General features: G+C 39.1%; 1 protein-coding gene across 1 annotated transcript in view; it reads right to left on the bottom strand.

Annotated features, from left to right (window-relative positions):
* Positions 1-16,315, bottom strand: part of LOC128703276 (Telo2 interacting protein 1) — a 104,615-nt gene that overhangs the window by 16,371 nt on the left and 71,929 nt on the right. The window contains exon 8 of the mRNA XM_070103517.1: positions 5,607-5,789. Coding sequence (XP_069959618.1) covers positions 5,607-5,789 — 183 coding nt within the window. The remainder of the gene's footprint in view (positions 1-5,606; positions 5,790-16,315) is intronic.

The following is a 16,315-nucleotide window of genomic DNA, read 5'->3' as shown; positions in this document are numbered from 1 at the left end:
CCACTACCTCACCTATGCTATTTATGCCTGGGGTTCCACAACAAAAAGCCACCTAAAATCAATAACACAACAAAAACCCGCAGTGTGAACGATCACACAATCCACTGTTAGACAACCCCCCCCCCCCCCCCAATCTTCTTTGGGGGCTGGAACGGATTAATGGCATTTCAATTAATTTCAACGAGGAAAATTGATTTGATATACACACAGTGGTACCTCGGTATACGTCCTTAATCCATTCCAGGACCTTGGACTTATATCAAACAGGATGTATACCAAACAAATTTTACCATAAGAAATGTAGGGAAAACAATTGATCCGTTCCCATGAAAAAATCCTATTGTTATTGGCATATTATATATTGATGGGGTTGTATAAAATAATTTAAAGACTGCTTAATACAGTGGACCCCTGGTTTACGATATTATTTTATTTCAGAAGTATGTTCAGGTGCCAGTACTGACCGAATTTGTTCCCATAAGGAATATTGTGAATTAGATTAGTCCATTTCAGATTTCAGATCCCTTACATAAAACATACACATACAAACGCACTTACATAAATACACAAAAGTATTAGATTACATAATTGGTCGCCTACTAGGATAGTGCTGAGAAGGGAGGAGGAAATGTTATTGTTTGGAAGGAGATTCCTTTTCTCTTTTAAGTCTCTTTTTCCTATCTGGACCTGGTTGAAGCTCACCAGGTTTGACTTTTACTAAAAATCTGTCCAAAGAACTTTGCTTCTGCCTTCTCCTCAGAATATTTCAGAAATATGACATTGTCTGGTCATTCCAGACTATGCTATTACAGCTTGTTTGGGCTTTGTTGGGGGTGGTACTTCTCTGCAAAGTTTTTGATGTCCATCCATTTGGCAAAGATTTCCTTGATTAAGTAGGGGCTTCCTCTGTCTCCTCTTCTGAGCCTGAAGAGAGTGCATCCATCTTAGTCTTGTGCTCCTCCTTCTCAAGTTCCTGCAGCTCCTCAGTGGTCAGCTCTTCCTTATGCCCCTCCACTAACTCCTCCACATCACCATCACTCACATCCAGACCCATGGACCTGCCCAGAGAGACAATATCCTCCACTATAGACACAGCCTCAAAGTCCCTTTCAGCCACTGCTTCTGGCCACAAATTCCTCCAAGCAGAGTTCAATGTTCTGTATGAACTTCCTGCTAGGCTTTGTCAGTGAGAGTTACACAATGGGCGATAGTAAAGCAATCTTTCCAAAACTCTCTCAGGGTTAGCTCTGTGTTATAGGTCACTTCCAAGCACCTCTGGAATAGTGCTTTAGTGTAAAGTTTCTTGAAATTACTGATGACCTGCTGATCCATGGTTAAATGAGAGGAGTCATGTTAGGGGGGAGAAACTTTACAGCGATGAAGTCAAACTCTGGCAGCACATAGTCTTGCAAGCTTGGAGTTTGAGCTGGAGCATTGTCCATTATGAGGAGGGCCATCAGAGGAAGATTTTTCTCCTCTAAATATCATTTTACACTTGGCCCAAACACAACATTAAACCATTTGCTGAAATATTCTCTGGTTACCCAAGCCTTGCTGTTCAACCTCCACATCACAGGTAACTGAGTTTTCTAGCACACGAGTCATATTCCAAACAAAGGTCATATACCACGCAAACATTTTTGCGTCCAAACAGAACGTATATCAAGTTGAATTTATTTCAAAGCAGACGTATACTGAGGTACCACTGTACAAGCAAACTGAGTTACGAGCTTGGTCACAGAACGAATTAAACTTGTAATTCAAGGTACCAGTGTATTTGACTGACAACAACACCCCCCCCACCCCCACCCCACCACCACTACTACTACTACTACTACTACTACTACTACTACTACTGTCCCATCTCTATCTGCTGGCCTACATATACTCCCTCCTCTCCTTTTTGCTAGTGACTTTGTAAATGGTCTAAGTCAAATCGAAACGTCGTCGTAAGCTCCTCTTTCTTGTGTGCGGGTTATTTGTGTATGGTACAACTAGTACCATAAGTATCACAATTAGTACTACAAGTATCACAACTAGTGCTACAAGTATCACAACTAGTACTACAAGTATCACAACTAGTACTACAAGTACCACAACTAGTACTACAAGTACCACAACTAGTACTACATGTATTATCACAACTAGTACAAGTATCATGACTAGTACTACAAGTATCAACTAGTACTACATGTATCAGAACTAGTACTACAAGTATCACAACTAGTACTACATGCATCACAACTAGTACTACATGTATCAGAACTAGTACTACAAGTATCACAACTAGTACTACATGTATCACAACTAGTACTACTACATACAAGTATCACAACTAGTACTACATGTATCACAACTAGTACTACATGTATACTAGTACTACATGTATCACAACTAGTACTACAAGTATCACAACTAGTACTACAAGTATCACAACTAGTACTACATGTATCAGAACTAGTACTAGTACTACAAGTATCACAACTAGTACTACAAGTATCACAACTAGTACTACAAGTATCACAACTAGTACTACATGTATCACAACTAGTACTACATGTATCACAACTAGTACTACAAGTATCACAACTAGTACTACAAGTATCACAACTAGTAGTACATGTATCAGAACTAGTACTACATGTATCACAACTAGTACTACAAGTATCACAACTAGTACTACAAGTATCACAACTAGTACTACAAGTATCACAACTAGTACTACATGTATCACAACTAGTACTACATGTATCACAACTAGTACTACAAGTATCACAACTAGTACTACAAGTATCACAACTAGTACTACAAGTATCACAACTAGTACTACATGTATCACAACTAGTACTACAAGTATCACAACTAGTACTACAAGTATCACAACTAGTACTACATGATTGGAGAATACACTGGACCTCATCTTCACTAACAATGATGATCTGATATGAAATGTCACCATATCAAAAACAATATACTCAGATATCAACATAATAGAGGTTCAGACATGTATGCGCGGAGACCCAGACCAACAAAATGTGATCAGTCACGAGGGATCCTTCACCAAATTCAACTTCAATAACAAAAACATAAGGAGGGACCAAGTAAACCAAGTCCTAAATGATATAAACTGAGAAGAGGGACTAGTACCGAACTTGCACACGAAAATCACCCACTACGAAAGCAAAAGACTTGGCAGACGATGCACCATCCCCCCAATGAAAAGCAGGGGTGTCACTAGCACGTTAAGAGACCATACAATAAGTGTCAGGGGCCCAAGACTGTTCAACTGCCTCCCAGCACACATAAGGGGGATTACCAACAGACCCCTGGCAGTCTTCAAGCTGGCACTGGACAAGCACCTAAAGTCAGTTCCGGATCAGCCGGGCTGTGGCTCGTATGTTGGTTTGCGTGCAGCCAGCAGCAACAGCCTGGTTGATCAGGCTCTGATCCACCAGGAGGCCTGGTCTCAGACCGGGCCGCGGGGGCGTTGACCCCCGGAACTCTCTCCAGGTAAACTCCAGGTAAGCAACACGAATTCAAACCTATGTCTAGAATAAATTAACTCTGTGGCACTCGAGGTATGCTCAAGGCATATTCCTTTGAGGAAAAGATGATGATGTAAACTAGAAAGAAAAAGGCACTCCCTATACAGACGAAGGCAAAGAATAACACAGCGGCTAAAAGAGGCCAATATATCTGTAATACGTAGGGAGAAATAGCAAACATCGAACTAAAGCTAAAGGAATCTTACAGGAGTCAAGAAACGCAGGAAGAACTAAAAGCCATAAATGAAATTGAAAGAAACCCAATGTATTTATTTTCTTATGCCAAATTAAAGTCGAGAACAACATCCAGTATTGGGCCCCTACTTAAACAAGATGGGTCCTACACAGATGACAGCAAGAAAATGAGTGAGCTACTCAAGTCCCAATATGACTGTTTTTAGCAAGCCACTAACCAGAGTCAAACACCTAAAGGAATTTTTTATGAGAGACAGAATTTGGTAGACACAAACCTATCTGATATTGTCCTGATGCCAAATGACTTCATGCACTATGCCCCAGGCCCAGGCCGCTCATCAAGAACTGGAAGAAGCCCCTATCATGTGCTTTTAACATCCTATGGAGAGGGAGCATGGACACAGGGGTCATCCCACAGTTGCTAAAAACAGACATAGCCCCACTCCACAAAGAGAGCAGTAAGACAATAGCAAATAGCTAAAGACAAACAGCGCTAACATCCCATATCATAAAAATCTTTGAAAGGGTTCTAAGAAGCAAGATCGCCACCCACCTAGATACCCATCAGTTACACAACCCAGGGCAGCATGGGTTTAAAGCAGGTCGCCCCTGTCTGTCCCAACTACTGGACCACTATGACAAGGTCCTGGATGCTCTAGAAGACAGAATGCAGATGTAATATACACAGACTTTGCAAAAGCCTTTGACAAGTGTGACCATGGTGTAATAGCACACAAAATGCGTGATAAAGGAATAACAGGAAAAGTTGGTAGATGGATCTTTAATTTCCTAACAAATAGAACACAAAGAGTAGCAGTAAACAGAGTAAAGTCTGAGGCGGTTATGGTGAAAAGCTCTGTTCCACAAGGCACAGTACTCGCTCCCATCTTGTTCCTCATCCTCATATCTGACATAAACAGGGATATAAGCCACAGTGCTGTGTCCTTTGCAGATGACACCCGAATGTGCATGACAGTGTCCTCCACTGAAGACACCGCAAGACTCCAAGCAAACATCAACCAAATCTTTAAATGGGCCACAGAAAACATTATGCAGTTCAAAGATGAGAAATTTTAATTACTCCATTATGGAAAATGTGAGGAAATTAAAACTACATCAGAGTATAAAACAAATTCCAACCACACAATAGAGCGAGAAACTAATGTAAAAGACCTGGAAGTGATCATGTCAGAAGATCTCACCTTCAAAGACCATAACATTGTATCAATCGCATCTGCTGGAAAAATAACAGGATGGATAATGAGAATCTTCAAAACTAGGGATGCCGAGCCCATGATGACACTCTTCAGGTCACTTGTTCTATCTAGGCTGGAATATTGCTGCACACTAACAGCACCTTTCAAGGCAGGTGAAATTGCTGACCCAGAAAATGTAGAGAACCTTCATGTCACACATAACTGCGATAAAACACCTCAGTTACTGGGAACGCTTGAAGTTCCTCAACCTGTACTCCCTAGAATGCAGGCGGGAGAGATACATGATTATATTGTATACACTTGGAAAATCCTAGAGGGATTAGTACCAAACTTGCACACGAAAATCACTCCATGTGAAAGCAAAAGACTCTGCAGGAGATGCAACATTCCCCCAATGAAAAGCAGGGGTGCCACAAGTACACTGAGAGACAACACAATAAGTATCAGGGGCCCCAAGACTGTTCAACTGCCTCCCAGCATACATAAGTGAGATTACCAACAGACCTCCGAAACCCTCTCCAGGTATACTCCAGGTCTCCAGGCAAGGCAGGGTGATCCAAAAAAGAACAAACACTTCCATCATCACTCACTCCATCACTGTCTTACCAGAGGAATCCCAATACTACAGCTCAAAAACTGCAATACTAACCTTGAGCATCGGTCCTTTCCAGCAAGAGGTCAGAGTCAGTTGTGTCAAGGGTAAGAGCGAAGGAGAGAGCGTGCAACAAGCGGTGAGAATGACTGGGCCCTGACAACACCTGTGTCAGTCTCTCTCCTAAAACTTCGAGGCATCCCAGAAGCTGTCGAACACACGTCAAAGTCTTGGCACCATCTGCCAAGAGAATAAAACAGATGGTGTAACATTTAGCAACACTCCAGTCTGATGCACTTTCAAGAGAAGTGCCTTGATGCTGTGAAGGGTTCTTGATCCAAGGAATTACAGCTACCCTTCTCTTCCTTGGGCTAAACCTCATTAATCTTCCATTTCCACAGGAGCTGTATGGCCCCCTACAAGTTTAACATTCCCCATGAATATAAAAATAATAATAAGTTTTATGTATAGAAAAAAGTTTAGTCTGTAATCAACTTTTTTTTTTTTTTAGCACACCAGCTATCTCCCACTGAAGTAGGGAGACCAAAAAAACAAAAGCTAACACATTCACCATCATTATAATAATAATAATAATAATAATAATAATAATAATAATAATAATAATAATAATAGCAATCATCTTTATAGTGGAACCTCGGCACTAGAACTAAATTGGTTCCAGAAGGCTGTTCGAGTGCCGATCTGTTTGAGTACAGAACAAATTTTTCACAATCAATTTTCTCTTTGGTTGGTGCTATCACTAACCCTCTTAGGCCCGATGGTGATTTACTTATACAAATAATATAAAAAAAAACACCAAAAAATAAAAAGAAACACAAAATAGTTTACAGCGAAGTCCTGGCAGGTCATGCTTGTTTGGTCTAGTGCCAAGCAAACAATCAACTACCAAACAATTTGTTTACCAAACAAAGCGCTCAATTACCAAATTGTTCAGGTAATTGAGTACCAAGGTTCCACTGTGCTACAGGCGGGCCCCACTTATACAGAAGGTTAGGTTCTGGACTACTGCTGTAAAGTGAAATATGGCCTTTTTACACTTTCAAATACAGTGGACCCCCGGTTAACGATTTTAATCCGTGCAAGAGGGGTAATTGTTATGCGAAATAATCGTTATGTGAATGAATTTTCCCCATAAGAAATAATGGAAATAAAATTAATCCGTGCAAGACACCCAAAAGTATGAAAAAAAAAATTTTACCACATGAAATATACATTTTCCCACACACAAAGAGAAGGATACATGCACAATAGTAGAGTAGTACATGCACAGTATATATTGTGCATGTACTAGTCTACTAAATGAAGAATAAATGACACTTACCTTTATTGAAGATGCAGCAATGACTGATGAGACACTGTGTCCTGGGAGTGCCTTTTCCTCCTGAGTACTGTAAGTCCTGTTTGGCATTTTCTTCCAGAACAGGCCTTATCACACTGTGTATGCCACTACGATTCTTAAATCTCTCAAACCAACCTTTGCTGGCTTTAAATTCACCAATATGAGCACTAGTTCCAGGCATTTTTCCCTGTTCACCTGGGTGTTAGTCGACTTGTGTGGGTTGCATCCTGGGAGACAAGATTAAGGACCCCAATGGAAATAAGTTAGACAGTCTTCGATGACACTGACTTTTCTGGGTTATCCTGGGTGGCAAATCCTCTGGGGTTAATTGTTTCTTGGTATTCTCAATAAGCCACACCAACAACGGTGCTACAGCAGCAGCAGCAGCTGACAGTGCAGCAGCAGCAGCAGCTGTACCACCAATAGTAGCGATGGTTGATTGGGGTTTATTATACAACCTGGCCAGCTCGGAGACATGCACTCCACTTTCATACTTATCAATGATCTTTTTCTTCATCTCTATTGTAATTCTCACCCTTATTGCTGTAGGGTTGGCACTAGAAGCTTTCTTGGGGCCCATGGTCACTTATTTTCCAGAAAAAGCACCGAAAACACTGTAATAATACGAAATATTCCGATTGTATGCTTGGATGTTACCGCGGAGGCTGGCTGGTAAACAATGCCACCGGCGGAACATGTGAGCGTGGCTCAGGCCGCACATTGGACGCGTCTCGGACAAAAATCGGTAAGCGGGTTTTTAAGCGGTATGTGAGGCAAAATTTTTGCAATTAAATTAAGCGGTATGCGAAATAATCGCTATGTGATGCCATCGTTATGCGGGGGTCCACTGTACATATAAAAGCCTGATAACATGCTTACACTATTATATATTTAGTGAGCAATGGAGCTAGGCCTAAAAAATACATACACAGTTGTTATGCGCCCTTCGTTCACACTCCATTATATACAAAAATAAGAGGCCTGATTAAAATAAGTTCTGTAGTAATATATCGCGAACCACTTTATTACTAGCTAGATAAAGCAGGTTCACCTATATATTATTATCGGGTACGGTATAAATCATCAAAGGTGCTCTCAAGCAAGGTTGTATTCAATAAGATGTTATTCGTTAGGCATTATTATAATATTATATTATATTGTATTATATTATTATTGTATTATAGTAGGTTGATTACTGTGTTCTGTTATGCAAGTGGAAAACCACTGCTTTAGAGTCCGGTTGATGGTTCCAGAATTGGCGCCTGGCGCTACCTCCTGATCGACCTGACGTCAGACCACTGAGCATTTGAACAGTCAGTCAGATTATAGCATTGACTCTGATCGGGTCTTCAACCCAGAGATCTTAACTTAGTCAATAATTCTAGATCGTGTCTATTGTCTTAACTTTGCTGTTAATTCCAAGAGTCTGATAACCCTTCTCTTTAAGAAGGATAACTGATTGACTTCCATAAAGTTCCCATAATAGTTCTTATTTGGACTCTTCATTGTAATTATTGTATAATACTTGATTCATGAGGGATTTGAACATAGAATTACGTTCCTCATTGTACAGTCTCATTTCACTGATAATAGTGAATTGTCATTTTAATTCACTAACTGGATACCAATAAAGGTTCATAATTGGTAGTAAATAAAACTAACCAAAAGCAAAACTAAGTACTCATTCCCCTATTGTTGCGACATAAAGCAAGTCGTAACAACATTACATACATTACTTACCTTAAAAGGCTTTCGTCTTTAGCTCATAGTAAGTGGTGAATATATTCATTGTAGGTTGTTTAATGAAAGAAGAATGGGTGTAACAACAAACTGCTGTATTAGTGAAACACTGCGTGCTGTAAAGCGGGGCCTCCTGTACATAGAAAGCCTGGTTATGCAGAGCATTTTGGTTCATTCTATAGTCTATGTGTATCATAAATTAAGTTTTCCCATTTGTTTTTCAGATGTGTAAAGCAATATAGAAAATTAGATAACTGTGGCCCTAAACCCTTTACAAAAAAATGATAAACTTTTAACTTAAAAAAAAAAGGCAACAATTAGTGATAATAACAGTGGGAAAATTAAAATGTCTACTACCCTGTATTTCTCATTACAGAACAGTACAGTACTATATTTTAAATAAACAATGACAACACGTATTTCAGAATAACACAAAAACTGTATAATATGAAAACTATCCTTGTAATTACAACAACAACAATAATAATAATAATAAAAGAGTACTTTATTTCCACATGATACATCACTTACGAAACTGGGTGACATTTAATGGTAAAGTACACATGGACAGCTCCTAAGGACAATAATGTATTTTTCTCTATGCAAACCTTTTTTGCTCATTTTTCCTTCTGTTTAACTGTCTTAAAACATATAAGGCACCTTCTTGGAAACGTTGAATAAATATCTAAGAGGAAATATTTCCCACTCAGAGAGTGTAGCATCTGTTAAGAGACAGTAAACTCTTATTTTAACCCCATGAGGGCCCAGACCCCCAATCTGAAAATTCCCCACAGGGTCCAAGAATTTTCAAACAAAAAAAATTATTATTTTTTATTGTGAAATGGTAGAGAATCTTTCTGATGGTAGTAATACAAAAAGTATGAAATTTGATAAAAATTTGATGAAATTAAGCTCTAGCAAATTTTGCTGTGTCAGTGATATTTACACATCAGCCATTTTGCCCACTTTGAGTCCTATTTTCAGCCAATTACACTGTTCCATTAGACCTAATTCTTAGCTATTTCACTAGTATGTGTTTCATTTTATATACTGATCACAAGAAATCACTCAATCAACTATTTCAACCACCCAATAAAGTGATCAGAAACTGGTAATTTGGCCAGTTTCACACAAAGTTCAAAATATTCCAATTTCAAAATAGGGTCAAGAATAAACTATGCAGGTATTCCTGGCACTAAAATAACATTTCCTCTGTTTATTAGTAATGTTTCCAGGCTTTACAGATGAATTCAATTTTTATTTTTTATTCACATAAAGAATTTTTATTCACACCAAAAAATAGAAGATTTACTGTTATGCAATACATGTATTGTAATAATTGTATAAATAATATCAGCACATACGTGAGTGCACATTAGATCCACCAGCTGACATGTACTGGACGCGAGATGTGATTTGTTTACTCTTGAACATCAGCATTTCCACTACTTTGAGCTCAATTTCAACTATTTTCAGCACTTAACTAATCTCTATTTCTGTAATAAATTTTCCATTCTATCAAATGAGACCAAGAAATCATGAATGCATTTATCATATCTAGGCCCAAATTTACCACTCAGCTTATGTGAGTGATGTAATACTACGGCACTGACCCTGGCTTCAAAGCCATAGAACTATGGCAAAAACCCCTGCGGGTATGTGCCATAGTTGTTTAAGAAACAACAAACAAATATTTAACACTCTCTATCTGTCTAGTCTTAAGTAGTGTGTAAGCATTAGGATTAGTCTGCCCAAAATGCCTCAGCATGTTAGTGACCTTCTTTGTACCTAACAACACACACAAATTGTAAACACACATTGTAACCTTTGCAAAGAAATAAATTTTGTCTTTGTCTACGTTAACTAAAGAATGGTCAGCTTATATGACAACTACAACAAAACAGATTCAGAAACAACAGACAAATACGTAAATTACAGAATGGTCCATTAATGTTACAACTATGGCAAAACAGATTCTGAAACAACAGACAAATCTGTTAATTACAGAGTTAACCATTATTAATACAATCATCCTCTGTATGTATGTTCAAATTATTAAATAAATAAATAAATAAATAAATCATGGAAAAACAATTTCACTTCCACCACAATCACCATTACCAGCCACCTGCTACCCTCTATTATTCCATTCAATCAAAGGTGTACATGTAAATCCAAATTAAAAATACCAAAACAATAATGAGACAGCAAAATTGCACCTTCAAAGAGGAAGACTTCAAATTTTGCAGTCTGTTCAATTTTCATTCTAATAAGAAATTGTGGAGGCTAGTGCTCTATAGAATTTAACATGTTAAAAATATACATTTTAAAGCTGAAGCACCTAGTTTACTTTGTGCCCTTATGGTAATCCTGAAGACAGTGGTGAAAAAGTAAAAATATACACAAAAAAGGCCTAGGAACTAGGCCCTAAAAGAATGAATAAATTAACTGGGGCATACTGTAACATATCCATGGGGAAGTGGAATAAGAATCTTTCCTCCGTAAGCCATGCGTGTTGTAAAAGTCAGCTAAAATGCCAGGAACAATGGGCTAGTAACCCCTTTTTCTGTAATAAATTACTAAAAAGAATAAGAAGAAGAAAATTGTCAAAGTGGGAAGTCTGAATGTGCGTGGATGTTGTGCAAATGATAAGAAAGAGATGATTGTGGATGTTATGAATGAGAAGAAGCTGGATGTCCTGGCTTTAAGTGAAACAAAGCTGAAGCAGGTGGGAGAGTTTCAGTGGAGAGGAATAAATGGGATTAGGTCAGGGGTTTCAAATAGAGTTAGAACTAAAGAAGGAGTAGCAGTAATGTTGAAGGATAAGTTATGGCAGGAAAAGAAAGACTACAAATGTATTAATTCAAGGATTATGTGGAGTAAAATAAAGGTTGGATGTGAAATGTGGGTTATAGTAAGCGTATATGCACCTGGGGAAGAGAGAAGTGTAGAGGAGAGAGAGAGATTTTGGGAAATGTTGAGTGAATTCGTGGGGAGTTTTGAACCAAGTGTGAGAGTAATGGTGGTTGGGGATTTCAATGCTAAAGTGGACAAAAATGTTGTGGAGGGAGTATTAGGTAAATCTGGGGTGCCAGGAGTAAATGAAAATGGGGAGCCTTTAATTGAGCTATGTGTAGAAAGAGGTTTGGTAATAAGTAATACATATTTTATGAAGAAGAGGATAAATAAATATACAAGGTATGATATAGCACATAATGAAAGTAGTTTGTTAGATTATGTATTGGTGGATAAAAGGTTGATGGGTAGGCTCCAGGATGTACACGTTTATAGAGGGAAACTGATATATCGGATCATTATTTAGTTGTAGCTACAGTTAGAGTAAGAGGTAGATGGGTAAAAAAGGAAATGGCAACAACAAGCAAGAGGGAGGTGAAAGTGTATAAACTAAGGGAGGAGGAAGTTCGGGTGAGATATCAGCAACTATTGGCAGAAAGGTGGGCTGGTGCAAGTATGAGTAGTGGGGGGGGGGGGGGGGTTGAAGAGGGTTGGTATAATTTTAAAAATGCAGTATTAGAATGATGGGCAGAAGTTTGTGGTTATAGGAGAGTGGATGCAGGAGGAATGAGGAGTGATTGGTGGAATGATGAAGTAAAGGGTGTGATAAAAGAGAAAAAGTTAGCTTATGAGAGTTTTTTACAAAGCAGAAGTGTTATAAGAAGAGTAGAGTATATGGAGAGTAAAAGAAAGGTGAAGAGAGTGGTGAGGGAGTGCAAAAGGAGAGCAGATGATAGAGTGGGAGAGGCACTGCTAAGAAATTTTAATGAAAATAAGAAAAAATTTTGGAGTGAGTTAAACAAGTTAAGAAAGCCTAGAGAACAAATGGATTTCTCAGTTAAAAACAGAGTGGGGGAGTTAGTAGATGGGGAGATGGAGGTTTTGGGTAGATGGCGAGAATATTTTGAGGAACTTTTAAATGTCGACGAAGAAAGGGAAGCGGTAATTTCATGCACTGGCCAGGGAGGTATACCATCTTTTAGGAGTGAAGAAGAACAGGATGTGAGTGTAGGGGAGTTGCGTGAGGCATTACGTAGAATGAAAGGGGGTAAAGCAGCTGGAACTGATGGAATCATGACAGAAATGTTAAATGCAGGGGAGGATATAGTGTTGGAGTGGTTGGTACTTTTGTTTAATAAATGTATGGAAGAGGGGAAGGTACCTAGGGATTGGCAGAGAGCACGTATAGTCCCTTTATATAAAGGGAAGGGGGACAAGAGAGATTGTAAAAATTATAGAGGAATAAGTTTACTGAGTATACCAGGAAAAGTGTATGGTAGGGTTATAATTGAAAGAATTAGAGGTAAGACAGAATGTAGGATTGCGGATGAGCAGGGAGGCTTCAGAGTGGGTAGGGGATGTGTAGATCAAGTGTTTACATTGAGGCATATATGTGAACAGTATTTAGATAAAGGTAGGGAAGTTTTTATTGCATTTATGGATTTAGAAAAGGCATATGATAGAGTGGATAGGGAAGCAATGTGGCAGATGTTGCAAGTATATGGAATAGGTGGTAAGTTACTAAATGCTGTAAAGAGCTTTTATGAGGATAGTGAGGCTCAGGTTAGGGTGTGTAGAAGAGAGGGAGAATACTTCCCAGTAAAAGTAGGTCTTAGGCAGGGATGTGTAATGTCACCATAGTTGTTTAATATATTTATAGATGGGGTTGTAAAAGAAGTAAATGCTAGGGTGTTCGGGAGAGGGGTGGGATTAAATTATGGGGAATCAAATGCAAAATGGGAATTGACACAGTTGCTTTTTGCTGATGATACTGTGCTCATGGGAGATTCTAAAGAAAAATTGCAAAGATTAGTGGATGAGTTTGGGAATGTGTGTAAAGGTAGAAAGTTGAAAGTGAACATAGAAAAGAGTAAGGTGATAAGGGTATCAAATGATTTAGATAAAGAAAAATTGGATATCAAATTGGGAATTCATTACCTGTAAATATAAAAGAAACACTACCTGTTTATAAATTCAAGTCTCTTCTCAAAGATCACTTACTCACCCAAAACCAAATAAATACTGAATAACTGAACCTTATAAATTGTATATCTTAAATGTTTCTCACAATTATATCACATAAATGTTAAACCTAAAACCCAATCTAACTTTATTGGATAAGTATGGAAGAAGTGAATGTTTTCAGATACTTGGGAGTTGACGTGTCAGAGGATGGATTTATGAAGGATGAGTTTAGTCATAGAATTGATGAGGGAAAAAAGGTGAGTGGTGTGTTGAGGTATATTTGGAGACAAAAAACGTTATCTATGGAGGTAAAGAAGGGAATGTATATAAGTAAAGTAGTACCAACACTCTTATATGGGTGTGAAGCTTGGGTTGTGAATGCAGCAGCGAGGCGGCGGTTGGAGGCAGTGGAGATGTCCTGTCTAAGGGCAATGTGTGGTGTAAATGTTATGCAGAAAATTTGGAGTGTGGAAATTAGGAGAAGGTGTGGAGTTAATAAAAGTATTAGTCAGAGGGCTGAAGAGGGGTTGTTAAGGTGGTTTGGTCATTTAGAGAGAATGGATCACAGTAGAATGACATGGAGAGCGTATAAATCTGTAGGGGAAGGAAGGCAGGGTAGGGGTCGCCCTCAAAAAGGTTGGAGGGAGGGGGTAAAGGAGGTTTTGTGGGTGAGGGGCTTGGACTTCCAGCAAGTGTGCGTGAGAATGTTAGATAGGAGTGAATGGAGACGAATGGTATTTGGGACCTGACGATCTGATGGAGTGTGAGCAGGGTAATATTTAGTGAAGGGATTCAGAGAAACCGGTTATTTTTATATAGCCGGACTTGAGTTCTGGAAATGGGAAGTACAATGCCTGCACTCTAAAGGAGGGGTTTGGGATATTGGCAGTTTGGAAGGATATGCTGTGTATCTTTATAGGTATATGCTTCTAAGCTGTTGTGTTCTGAGCACCTCTGCAAAAACAGTGATTATGTGTGAGTGAGGTGAAAGTGTTGAATGATGATGAAAATATTTTCTTTTTGGTGATTTTCTTTCTTTTTTTGGGTCACCCTGCCTCGGTGGGAGACGGCCGACTTGTTAAAAAAAAAAAATTGTAATATATATACAGTGGTACCTCGGTACATGTCCGCTTTGGAATAAGTTCAACTTGGTATACATGTCCTGTTTGGACGCGAAAATTATTGCTTGGTATACGACCTTTGTTTGGTATATGACTCGTATGCCTGGGTAACCAGAGAATATTTCAGCAAATGGTTTAATGTTGTGTTTGGGCCAAGTGTAAAAAGATATTTAGAGGAGAAAAACCTTCCTTTAATGGTCCTCCTCATAATGGATAATGCTCCAGCTCACACTCCAAGCTTGCAAGACTATGTGCTGCCAGAGTTTGACTTCATCACTGTAAAATTTCTCCCCCCTAACATGACTCCTCTCATTTAACCATGGATCAGCAAGTCATCAGTAATTTCAAGAAACTTTACACTAAAGCACTATTCCAGAGGTGCTTGGAAGTGACCTATAACACAGAGCTAACCCTGAGAGAGTTTTGGAAAGATCGCTTTACTATCGCCCATTGTGTAACTCTCACTGACAAAGCCTAGCAGGAAGTTCATACAGAACATTGAACTCTGCTTGGAGGAATTTGTGGCCAGAAGCAGTGGCTGAAAGGGACTTCGAGGCTGTGTCTATAGTGGAGGATATTGTCTCTCTGGGCAGGTCCATGGGTCTGGATGTGAGTGATGGTGATGTGGAGGAGTTAGTGGAGGGGCATAAGGAAGAGCTGACCACTGAGGAGCTGCAGGAACTTGAGAAGGAGGAGCACAAGACTAAGATGGATGCACTCTCTTCAGGCTCAGAAGAGGAGACAGAGGAAGCCCCTACTTAATCAAGGAAATCTTTGCCAAATGGATGGACATCAAAAACTTTGCAGAGAAGTACCACCCCAACAAAGCCCAAACAAGCTGTAATAGCATAGTCTGGAATGACCAGACAAAGTCATATTTCTGAAATATTCTGAGGAGAAGGCAGAAGCAAAGTTCTTTGGACAGATTTTTAGTAAAAGTCAAACATGGTGAGCTTCAACCAGGTCCAAATAGGAAAAAGAGACAGAAAAGAGAAGGGGACTCTCCTTCCAAACAATAACATTTCCTCCTCCTCCTCCTCCCTTCTCACCACTATCCTAGTAGGCACTCGACTCTTTTTGGCAAAGTAAAGTGAGGTTAAATTTGCATTTATTTCATCTAATTTTTTTGTATTTATGTATGTATTTTAGTATTAAGCAGTCAAACCATACCACAGGTGGGGTTGGAACCCGCAATCATAGAGTCCCAAAACTCCAGGCTGTCACATTAGCCACTGGACCAGCTAGCTACAATAAGATTCATCCAACTAGGTATATTTCTACACCACAGGAAGGGCTTGGGATATTGGCAGTTTGGAGGGATATGTTGTGTATCTTTATACATATATGCTTCTAAACTGTTGTATTCTGAGCACCTCTGCAAAAACAGTGATTATGTGTGAGTGTGGTGAAAGTGTTGAATGATGATGAAAGCATTTTCTTTTTGGGGAATTTCTTTCTTTTTTGGGTCACCCTGCCTCGGTGGGAGACGGCCGACTTGTTTAAAAAAAAAAAAAAAAAAAAAAAAGGAAGGTTAGCATAGGCACCACTGTGACCACAAATGCAAG

Source organism: Cherax quadricarinatus, chromosome 85 (genome assembly GCF_038502225.1).
Source record: "Cherax quadricarinatus isolate ZL_2023a chromosome 85, ASM3850222v1, whole genome shotgun sequence".
NCBI lineage: Eukaryota > Metazoa > Arthropoda > Malacostraca > Decapoda > Parastacidae > Cherax > Cherax quadricarinatus.
This window is presented reverse-complemented; position numbering and strand designations above follow the sequence as displayed.